Below are 12,581 nucleotides of genomic sequence, written 5' to 3' on the forward strand. Positions count from 1 at the left end.
ATGTCGCATTTTTTATGACATTTACACGATAATCAGAGAAGCACGTATCATGTCATGTACTAATAACCCACTAGTACCTGAAAGTGATCAGTACTAATCAGTAATACTGATAATACACTTGAACTACTTCAAAGTAATCAGTAATATCTGATAATACACTGGTATCACAGGTTCAAACTTATGTTTGTCTAATCTATGCTAGTAACTGAAAGTAATCAGTACTAATATCAGAGAGTAGCGATAGATTGCTTATTCTATGCTAAGTGGTATGTTAAACATAACATAAATACTGTTTACTTTATAGTTTACACTCATCAATCATGTAGCCCTACGGTCATGCTGTGATTGCATTACCAGTAATTGTTGTTTATAGCGTTCTTGTTTTGATTACTTTGATTTCTCGTAATAATTATTGTACAGCAGGATCCACTTGGAACTGTCATCATTGCTTGAATGTGGAGTATTTGTGTTATTTGGAAGGGAGTGCTGTCAGTTTGAATTGAATCTCACTATGAAACTATTTATTTTCATACAGAAATATGTGGAGGCAAACAGGTAAAACCCCAAAACTTTCCTCCTTAACACAAGTTACACAATACAAATGTTAAAAAGATATAACAACTTGGAATAATAGCTTACACATAAAAAATTAAAATCATAATGATAAACTAATTATTATAAACATATGCAGTATAAATCTTTAAATAAATAGGAATACAATGAAATGAATGAAAATAATAATCCCTTGGAGGAAATTAATGAAGATGAAATATTAATAATAATTTATTAAAATATAATATAAAATCAAAATCATAATGATAAACTAATTATTATAAACATATGCAGTATAAATCTTTAAATGAAAAGGAATACAATGAAATGAATTAAAATAATAATCCCTTGGAGAAAATCAATGAGGATGAAATATTAATAATAATTTGATAATCAGTACAGGGAAAAATGATAAAATGAGATGATGAATTAACTTTTACAAAATAGAAACTCGATTAAATCTGATAATCAAGATTGAAAAAAGTGAAAGGGGAAGATACTAGAGATCGTAATGGATACTTATTCTTAATGGTGTGACTTTAATTCAAATCAAATCAAATTCATTTATTGCCAAAAAGAAAACAAACCATAATTTACTCATACACATACATACACGAGCAAAAATAAAAATAAAATGCAAGTTTTATCTTGTACTAGCTTGCCCGGCGAACTTCGTACCGCCAAAAAATCAATGTACCTCATGTCACATTTGGTGAATCATGAAATTTATCTGACAATCAATATTTTCATTCACATATCTTAGGCTGAACGCAGCCTAATTGATTATATAATTCAATTCTCTATCACTTTTCTACTTCATTTCACAAAAGTTAGAACTGGAGTTCGTCTCCTCTTTTCTCTCATTATTCTCCTCTTCTTCTTCTTCTTCTCTTCTTCTTCTTCTTCTTCTTCTTCTTCTTTTTCTTCTTTTTCTTCTTTTTCTTCTTTTTCTTCTTTTTCTTCTCCACCTCTTCCTCTTCCTCTTCCACCTCTTCTTCTTCTTTTTCTTCTCCACCTCTTCCTCTTTCTCCTCCACCTCCACCATCTCCTCCTAATCCTCCTCCCCCTCCTCCTCCTCATTATGATTTTTTTTCCATGCTACCATGTTTCGGTCTTAGACGAGGTGGCATATATCTTACATAGGACTTTATTTTCAAATAGCATTGAATATTGATAACTCTTCAATATTGTACACATTCAATTTTTTCGTTTTTAATGTATTGATCATTTTTCGTATTGTTGCAGGAGAAGTAGGCAAAGAGATGTACATAGTGAACCGAGGCCGGCTTCAGGTGGTGGCTGATAACGGGCGAACGGTGTTGGCCACACTCAAGGCAGGCTCCTACTTCGGAGAGATCAGTATACTGAACATGGGCACAGCAGGTAAAAAGCTCGGTAAATGCAGGGCAGAGGCCATCCTACTCTCTCACTCTCTTTCTCTCTCTTTATCTCTCTCCAATCACCGTAATTTCATTATGTAGCTGAGGACGAAAACAGGATTCAGGATGAGGTACTGTTTGGGGTAGTTAGGAGCTAAATAATACCAGTGACATTTGAATATACCTAAATAAGCACACTAAATACCAAGTAATAGATAAAGACAGATAAACACTATTTCTGAACAAAAACTATAAAGAAATGAATACCTAACAGAGTATTATAAATAGCATGAGAATATATTTTAGAGGCTATGCCTCCTTTTTAGTTAACTACCTGAAGTGTTATACCTACAAGTTAGGTACAAACATAACCTACGTTTTGGACTAGTGTATGAATCTAAATTCGATGAAGGAAAAGTTTTGGGATGTACACGTTGGTCCTTCCTCAATCATTATGATGAATTGTGTTCTATGAATAAATAAATGAATTGTAATTTTCTACAATCAATAATATTGTTTATTCATAAACAACATGAAATAAAAAAGCGAGAATAATAGATGGAATGTGAAATAAAAATGAACACACCATGGTACAAGCCAGTGTAGTGTGTTCTACTCATAATAAAGCAAAATAAAATATACGCAAAGGAGTAAGGAGAAACGTATACTAAGGCAAACACAGAACATTTATATATTATATTGCAACCTATCAAAATGAGTTGATCAATAGAATTAATAGAAACATATTTATATTCTGGATTCAAAGGCTATGCATATTTCTCCATCTATATCTAAATAATAATAAGAAATAAAATCTTATAGCAACCTTTATTTTTAAAAAACTATAATAATAATAATAATATTAATAATATCGTGTGATCTGGCTAGTTTTAAAATCTTTAAAATAGGAACCTAACGATGGTGTAATATCACCGAAACTAGTTGTTAAACTATTTTAAAGTTTTTTAACTTTAACCTTATTCTGTTTTATTAATTAAAAGGAGCCCATGTCAATAAGTTTTTTTTTCTAAATAATAATATATGCCTTATGCACGGAAATTTATCAAGTGCTTGACGAACCACACGGTTTCTCATTTACTGTTTAATTAAATTTGGAACTAAAAACAAATGAATTATCAAAGACTTTTCAATTAAATTTGAGATTTTTCAACGTAAACCAATGATATTATCATCATTCTGATAGAGTCTAACAATAATAGTCAATACCCCAACAGCTCACCTGGTTGACAAAATTCAAAATTTAAGCTTGACACTCTACTATTTTGTATTTTTATAACATTTCGGCTAATTCTGATTGTTCTGCATCTCAAAAACTAGGTGACACCAATCTTCGATCAACTTTTATCCCGGTTAATAGTTAATCTTGGATCAAAGTTGATCTTGATTGGTATCACCTAGTTAGAAAATCCTGAAGCTGCAGCCTTATGCATGTCCCTTCCCAAATTTACCCTTGCCTATTTTCACGAATGCCTATATTTCTTCCTATAATCCCTGGCCGTATATTCTTAGTCGATTGTTATGCTCTAGCTCCTTACTGATAGATTATTCTTAATTCTCTACAAATATAAAAATCACTATTTGTTTTAACTTACCGTACTCGATTAGTTTCGATGATAAAAGTATTGAGAAGACTGCAGTAGAATAAAAAATGTGGATGAAGTAAAATAAGCCTGTCTCGACTTATAAATAACTTATAGATATTTGAGTTTATAAAATCATATTTAATAACTTACATTATTGAGCTGATCATTTCAATATAATTATACAAATCAAACTGAATCATATCAATCGCCTGTTATATTTAGATATTTTATTCTTAATCAATATTCATTAAAAATTGTAACTCTTGGGCCCGGTTGCACATCAGTCGGTTGAATTTTAATCGTGATTAATTTCAGGAGAACCAATCAGAGAAGGCTTTTTTGATAAGACGGCTACTCTGATTGGTTCTCGTGGAATTAATTACGATTTAAATTTAAACGTTGCTTGAGCAACCGACACTTGGTATAGTATCTTATCTTGATATAGTATACTCTCATTTCGTTGACCACCTTGATTATTATTAGAATATAATGAATGTATTCATTAAGTGAGTTTTCATATTGGTTCTCAGAATCTTTGTATGTGAATTTTATGAACAGCTCATTAACTCTTCCATGGAAAACTCTCTTATTTGCACCTCTTACGATATTTGTGCTTTCATGAATACTTTTTCCTCCACCTACTGTCCAAAGTACTTACTTTACTTCCTGAAACATAATACTAAAGTTTCACTTTTTCGCTCTCGGTAGTAAAAAACAGAAAAACTCCCTAGGGAGGGAAAGTAACTCCATTCAAATAACATGGGAAGCATCTCTATTTTGAAAACTTACATTGTAAAAGGTTAGAAGGTCTAAGCTCAGATGAGGAAGCATATAGAGTAGTCAGTCATTGAGCCAACTAAATTCAATACCTCAGATTTGATCAACATATGAAATATATGTTTGTACGCTATAATTATTACAAACTTCATATCACTATACTAAAAAATGTATAAATATTTTTTTTATATTCCATGCTATTAAAAATACCAGCCAACGAATATTCCTTATTAACCAATCAAATTTGAAACGGGAACTTAATCCATAGTTGTAGTTGTGGCGGCCATTGTTGTTACAACTTTTGCCGAGAGATAGCGCATAGCGCAGTCGGCGGAGAACTGTGATTAGAAGCCTGCCCAGCTGTTCACTTTTTAGATTATGTTGTAACACATTGTTTGGTCACGTACGTTTTTAAAAATTATTTTATTTGCAGTTTTTATAAAAATGTAGGTGGAGGAAAAATTTTGTATATATCATGAGTGGAAAATGTTTTTTCTCCCTCAGGTAATTGTTGCCCTCGGCTTCGCCTTGGGCTTCAAACTTTTCCCTCAGGGAGAAAAAACAGTACTTTTCACTCTAGATATACAAATAACTATTTCACTTTAGTAGAGCAAGACTACAACCTATTTCGGACTATGTGTTATTTAAATTTAGGAGAGGAATAGCACAAGGTTACCTTATTTCTCCTCTCCCTATCATTTTGATAATGTACTCTTTACTCTGTAAAGCTCTTATCTCAAATTCATCTCATTGCACTTCAGAAATCTAATGATTGTATCAGAAATTCATGTGTGTTGAACCAAGCTATATTTATAAATTTTAGCCTACTATCTTTTAGAACATTGATTATGTTTAATACTTGAATTCCGCAAACCTTCCTGCGATCAGTATTTGACCCTTCTATGCCCTTTTCACTGAGCATGATACCGCTTATACTAATGTATTTCGTAATTTAAATCATGTTTTTCTCAAAGGCTGTCTTCAGAATTGAGCATTTTTGTTTCTAACTCCTGAGATATTGACTTCTAATTAGGCCTATAGTGTGTCTTATTAATGTTCATCTTTGTAGCATTCTCTTAAAAATACTCACCAATTTATAGTCTTTATGTTTCATGATTCCTTCTTGAATGGTTCAATCATTTCACTAACGTTAGTATTGCAAGTTGATTATTTAGTTCTGTGAAACTCCCATCAGCTCATTATAAAAGAATGCTCTATACCTTGCTTCAATCCCACAAATTAGATGAAATTTTTTTCCGTTTCTCCACAAAATCTCAGGTTTGAATGCGTTTGTTAATGGTTTAACTTTTTCTTTAGCTTGACTAATATCTTGAAAATATAATAATATCATGATTATTACTCGTTATTAAATTAATGTGTGTAAAATTTTTAATCTTAACGTTTTGACCTGTTTAAATAACAGTTTATGTAACTGATTCAATTCAATGAAGTAGGTTAATTTATTTTCCTATTTCTCCTTTTTTCTCTTCTTCTTCTATTTATCCTTTTCGTCCTCCTCCTACTCCTCTCCTCCTCTTCTTCTCTCTCCTCCTCTTCGTCCTCCTCCTCCTCCTCCTCCTCTTCCTCCTTCTCCTCTTCTCTCTCTCCTCTTCGTCCCCCTCCCCCTCCTTTCATTCATCATCATTTTTTTTTCTATTCTTTGTCTCTCATTGTTTTTTCTCTTACTCCTTCATAATAATTTCCTTACATGTATTGCTCTCTTACTTTATATCTCCTTTTTTATTTTCCTTGCCCTATTACCATAGGTAAGGAAAGTATTGCTCTCCGAAATTCATACTTAGAATAGTCATTGATAAGCTCTACCAACTGCCAGAAGTCCCATATCTGTAAAAATGTCAGGAGCTCCGCCACATCTATGCAAAGTTTGAATTTTATATTCCCAATTATCAGATACAATTTAAACAAAAAATTTCGAGTGGAAAATATTGAGCATGAAAATCTCTACAATTAATATTCAGTAACATTTTCACCTAAAACTGAAAATAAGCTCGAAATTCGAGAAAATGTGATTATCAAATTACAAACTGTTGGCAACTGTTGATTCGCTATGAAGAGATGGCAGACCTTGTATGTCTCCAGTGTTATTGTCCTGTCACCAGCTGGCTCAGATCTTTGTTTATAAGTAGACTTGAGATGCGCGTGAACACTAGCGTTAGGTGATCAATTTTCATAACGGCAAGGAAAGCTATGTGAGTGCGCCACACCAGATTTTTCCATTTTCCATGTGAACCCAATATTGATCGCTGTTTTCATCTGTTACAATTCCGACACAAGTTTTCAAATTGGTTGCGAGCTTAAAGCATTTAAAAGCTCGTTGCTGTACGCTCTTTTCTCTTGGGTAGCTAATTTATTCCCAACTCAAAAAGACATTAACTGAGCAAAGTCCAAAAGCTATTGGATAATCTATGAGTTGGAGCGAGAGGGAAGAAAGGATAATGTATGAGTTAAAAAGAGAGGGAAGAAAGGGAAGAGAGGGAAGAAAGGAAGTCCCGTTGGACGATTAAAAGTTGAACTTTGACATGAAGGGAAAGAAGCAGTACTTTAATGCAACCTTCTTTGCCCTGCCCTAGTCCCTAGAGACACAAGTTTAGGGAAAAGCGAGTGATACACATGAGGTTACTACCTGAATAATCGATAATTCTCTAAAAGTTTTCTCATTCTTTCCGGTAAAAGTTCTCAGATATAAATCTATGATTACTCTTTGTGAGAAACAATTCATATTTAAGAAAATGTACATTATTTACATCTGCGAAAATGAAATTACATTGGGGAATACATTATATAGGGAAATGTGCATAAATCTAATTTAGCGGTTTCTCATTGTGCAATTTTTGCAAAGAGAAAACAACATTCTATTTATTGCTAATGTGGTTGAAAATACCTATTTAGTAAGGTACCCTAGATAAAATGATTGAAAATACAAGTGGAATAGGCTACTTATGTGTATAAAGGTAATACAAATGCTTTAATGTAGAGAGTTTTCATCTATAATGAATATTAATAGGAAAACATCTCATTTTTTATAACATTCACGAAACAACATTTTTTACATTAACGGAACTCACCAGTACACCCTGGCGAATTTAACTTATTTAAAGAAATAACGTTTTCTGCTTGGATCTTTTTCTTATTCTTTACTATATTTCACTTTTCTTTCAACGTTCTTCTTACCACTTTTCTCACTTATTCATTTATTTTTCCTTCACTTGTAGCTCATTTCTTGTTCATCTTTTTCTATTTTCCTGTTCCTTTCCCTTTTCCTGATTATTTTCATTCCCCTTCTCCTTCCCCTTCTCCTTCTCCATTAGCTTTCCTTTTCGTTCTCCTTCTCCTTTTTTTCCTTTTCGTTCTCCTTCTCCTTTGCACTTCGATAATGATTTTCCTTTCCATCCTCTTTTACTAAATTCCTACTTTTTACTTCTTCCACAATGTTATAATAATACTATTACGATTTTTCACTCTTCTCTTTGTTTTTTACTACCACATCTCCACCTCTTGAATTCACTCAATTGATTATTAATACGGTATCAGTTTCTTCATTTCTCGATCATCAGACTAAGATCTGATCTTTAGGACATTCATTCAGTCTAATGGACCATTAGGACTATAGATTTAATAGGTCAATACGTTAAATAAGTGTCCTAGAAACAGGGCCCAAGATGCTTCTATGAAAAAAGCATAGGCAAATTTTGTGAAGTGAACAAGACTTGACAAGAAGTGGACCTATTCCGGACAACGTGTAACCCTATCTTAATTTGGGAGAGGAATAGCACAAGGTTACCTTATTTTTTCCCTCCCTATCATTTTGATGATGTACTTATTGTATGAATCAATAAAGGGATAAATAATGAGAGTAGGCATCATTAATATATTTGATCTCTATCTGATAAAACTGTTGGTGGTTGTTTGTTGTAGTTAAATAAATTAAATAAATAAAAAAATGTTGTAACATCAAACAGGAAATCGAAGAACGGCCTCAGTGAGATCAGTTGGCTACAGTGACCTGTTTGTCCTTTCAAAAAAGGACATGTGGGATGTCCTGAAGGAATATCCTGCAGCCAGGGTGAGATTAGAAGCCATAGCCGTCAAGAGACTCGAGAAATACAAGCGGGCGCCACTCGAAAAAGGTGAGTCTTCAAGTTTTCAGGTTAGGTTAGGTTAGCTCTCTACATAATTTCTTACCTTGTAGGCATATGGACAGCTTGTGTAGAGGTGCTAGTCTCATCCTATCCAGTATATTCATCATTCTAATAATATATAACACTAGCACGCTGGAACTAATCATCATAAATCTACCTCGCTTTCGATTCATGCATTTCAGTACACCCTGTATTTCGACACTTTAATTTGTTATTGCCAACCAGTGCTTTCGTCACATATAACCATGCACTCCAAAGTAAAATCAAGCAAGTGGAGATGGTGATATAATTTCAACGCTTCTCAAAAATATTACTAAAATTGCGCCTTTAAACTGAATAAACTAATCTCATTCTGTGCTACAGCTATTTTACCCCTGGTGTATGAGCTTCGTGACTCTGCTTTTTATCATTAGTTTGAAGTAGGTGTGACATGTGTTGAATACAATCTTGTTTCATTCAACATAAATATATATATATTTAAGGCAAGATTATAAAGCTGCGTTTACACCAAAGTTATTGACAAAATGTTAATAACGTACCTAATACTTATAGATTCTATTAGATTGAACGGAACTTGAGAAACCCATTATGTCCATCATGTGTATGATAAGTCATGTTCAATCTAATAGAATCTATAAGGATTAAGTTATCAACATTTTGTTAATAACGTTAGTGTAAACGCAACTTTAGATTTTCTTCACAAAGTAAGTAAAAAAGTAAATTCGTATGGCTTTTGTTGGTGGGGAATCCCTTGCGGGAAGGTCCCACCGCCTGAATATATAATTTAAGCCGTCAATGGGCCTTACGACTGTCATACTTCAGCCGGGACCGACAGTTTAACGTGCCCATCCGATAACACGGGAGTGATCTGGTTAAAAAACTTTTGGCTAAACTTTTGGTTTGAACCCGGGATCTCTATGCTGCTAAGCAAGCACTCTATCCACTAGACCACGCGGATTCACAAAGTAATCTCCCTATGATTCTCATCATACCAGGTCCAGGTTTGTATTAGTTCCACAGACAACAGTAAATAAAAAATTTAAATAGAAAACAAGCGAAATAAAACGTTTGAAGAAATTCTGATTGAGCTTTATTCAGGTATTTGTATTGATATAATAATGAATACTTATGCCCCATTTCAAAATTGTAGACATGGTACATGTTTTTTCAAGAAACCTTGAAAAATATAAGTTTGTTCTAACCGAGCTATACCAATATTGCAGACTATATAGAGGATATTACAGCCTCAATGAATGATCTTGAAATTTGAGGTTCCATCTGACAAAATATTGGTGTTTCCAAATTTTGTAAAATTGCACCTTTCTCATACAAGCCAAAGTGACTGAATATACTAAATAGTAACATAGTATACAGTAAATGTATTTTGTATTGTGAATAGAATAAAATTGAATTTGAAATTTAATATGACAGCATAATGGATGCTGCGTTGACATATTCAATATTTTTATTTATTTATTCCATTCAATGACAGAAGTACGTAGTGTAAGAGAAACATGCCTCTACTATTTCTAACACAATTTTGAAAAATATAATCCAAATTTCCAGGATATGCCCAAATTTCTGTTTATGTCATAGGTTTTTATATTCCAAGGATAATCCAAAAGAAATTAATGATCAAATTTGAATTTGTTTTAAACAATTAATAATAATAATAGTTGGCCTCCACGTCCTCTACAGCCAATCTGTTCTACCACATGGCGCCAGAATTCTGTTTGAGTATGCTGAGGCTCTTTATGTGCATTAGGACGGCTTAATAAATGTTGAAGGTTTAATAATATAGCTAGTGAACACAGAACAATTCCAAAGTTTCATTAAAATATTGAAATTAGTTTTAAAATTTAGATCCGAAAATTACAGTATGTTGAATATTCATAATGTCTTATCCAGCTCATTGAATATCGCTAAAAATATGAGAATTTTGCACCTACACGCAATCTGGCAACACCAATTTTTGGTCAGACGAGAGGGGGAACACAAGTATAAATTAACTAAATTGAAACTTCTTCCATTTTTTGATTCCATTCAAATTCTGTAATTCTAAAATGTATTTCCATGAGCTTCCACTATTTTAGAGTTCATTATCGATCCGAAATTATTCAAGATTTAATTGAATAATCTCTCTAATAAAGTTACTACCGTACTCTTTTTGTTGGAATATTTCTCTTTATGTTCGTTTCATTTCAAAACTAATATTCCAAGCATCTATTAATTTTGTATGGCAGTATATTTCCCAGAGATTCTAATAAATATAACTAGGCTGTAGTCCCTTATTATTGATCAAAAATATTGAACATGTTATATCATATTGGTACATGTCAAATATAGCTTAGTACTTGTTTGATTTTTCACTCCATTTTTAAAATAAACTCTGCTATTGATGCTGGCTATAAGATGGCAGCAAAAATATTTCCCATGTAAAAATCCAACATTAAAAAGAGCCCACATCACAAGCTTGTCAATAACTCTTATAAGTTTATTATTATAATAATTCCATTAATACGGTACATATTACACAGCCCTTCAATGGTCGGGTGGTTTAACTATTATTTGTCACAATTTTATCATCAATTTTGTTTGTGGTTATTACAGTGAGAGCAGGACATATAGCTATACCTATAGATTTCCCCAGAGATGTATCCGCTTCACCGTTTAATCGCAGATTTATGACGAGGAGAGCTGTTTCAATGGTTAATCTCCGTAAGTCGCACCATTTATGAACAAACAGCAAACTTTCAACAACTGTCATTTTAAATTTTGTTGTTCGGTATGACTGTTAAGCTTATATCAGATGTGAATAATTTTGAAGCTGTATGTTTTTATATTTGTTCAATGTTAACTGTCCATTGAGGAACATCCCTCAATACGCTTCTATGATTTTGTAAAATTATTCTTCTAATTTTTCGGTGTTAAATGTTTTTATGTTTGTTTTTGCTCTGTTCACGATATTTGTTTTTTCCATTGATCTACGTTGTTCCAAATATGTGTGTATTATTCTTTCAGTTACTTCAACTAGTACTTTATTTTTTTCTTCATTAATTTACTTATTTTACAAATATGTGTGTGTTTTTTCAATTACCATCAACTAGTACATACGTACATAAATTACCGCATAATGTGGGATACAAACATCTAATCTCTACCAATAACATCTTTACATAATTATAAACAATAAATTCATTGTAGTAGAAATCATCCACTCCCTGAGACATCTTCTCCCTAGATATCTCAATCCTTTCAAAATCTTATCTTTTTTCAATTCTTAGGTAAAACTCACATTTTAGAAAATTCGACTCAATAGTTGTTCATGTAGGTACTTGAACTATTCTGCATCCATCTAAATTTTTATAATTCTTTCTATTAAATATTAATATCACTATTTGTATCTCTTTTCTGCGTGACTTGTAGTTTTCAGTCGATAATAACCAAATCCTCCCTTAACCCCAGCATATATTTTTGCTTAGGAGCAATATTTCTTGTAGTTTTCAACAAAACTCAATTTTTTGTACGTCATTTTTCTGCTTTGTCTTCTCAGTTCTGTTTATTTTGCAATCAGTTTTATTTTTTAGCATATTTTTGCTGTTTTATTCTGCATGTGCTTTCAAGTAAATTGATGGTATTTATGAGAATGACACGTGCTACAATCAGAGATGCAATTTGTGATATTCACTTCAAACCGTCAGCATTATTTGTGTATAGCATGAATGGTCCACAACCAACCAATGCTGACAGTCTGATAAAGCTTTCATCATTCATGTTTGTAATTGCACTGCCTGACTGCCAAAATGGCTGCCCTCAGCTTGTTCAAGCAGTACTGAAAACCTGAATTCCAAGTCTACGTTTTTGGCTGATTCATTATTAATCTCATAAGATTAAAATTGTACCTGTACATAAAGAAGGTCTATAGAAAATTTATGTTTCATAAAATCACTTCACTGGTATAGGCTACTTTATTAAAATTGATAGAAACAATATAAAAACATAAAGTACCCATTCATTTAAATTGATAGAAAAAATATAGATTAAAAAGATTAAAATTGATAGAAACAATATAAAAACATAAAGTACCCATTCATTTAAAATCTTATTAA

General features: G+C 32.3%; 1 protein-coding gene across 8 annotated transcripts in view; it reads left to right on the forward strand.

Annotated features, from left to right (window-relative positions):
* LOC111048438 (cyclic nucleotide-gated channel rod photoreceptor subunit alpha) overlaps positions 1 to 12,581 on the forward strand; it is a 237,700-nt gene that overhangs the window by 214,454 nt on the left and 10,665 nt on the right. For 3 of the 8 annotated variants that reach the window (XM_039440044.1, XM_039440048.1, XM_039440045.1), the window contains 3 exons: positions 1,798 to 1,947; positions 8,293 to 8,460; positions 11,083 to 11,190. In XM_039440044.1, the coding sequence (XP_039295978.1) occupies positions 1,798 to 1,947; positions 8,293 to 8,460; positions 11,083 to 11,190 (426 nt within the window). The remainder of the gene's footprint in view (positions 1 to 1,797; positions 1,948 to 8,292; positions 8,461 to 11,082; positions 11,191 to 12,581) is intronic. The other 5 variants (XM_039440047.1, XM_039440049.1, XM_039440050.1 and 2 more) reach the window with 3 other exon arrangements.

Source organism: Nilaparvata lugens, chromosome 13 (assembly GCF_014356525.2).
Source record: "Nilaparvata lugens isolate BPH chromosome 13, ASM1435652v1, whole genome shotgun sequence".
Lineage (NCBI taxonomy): Eukaryota > Metazoa > Arthropoda > Insecta > Hemiptera > Delphacidae > Nilaparvata > Nilaparvata lugens.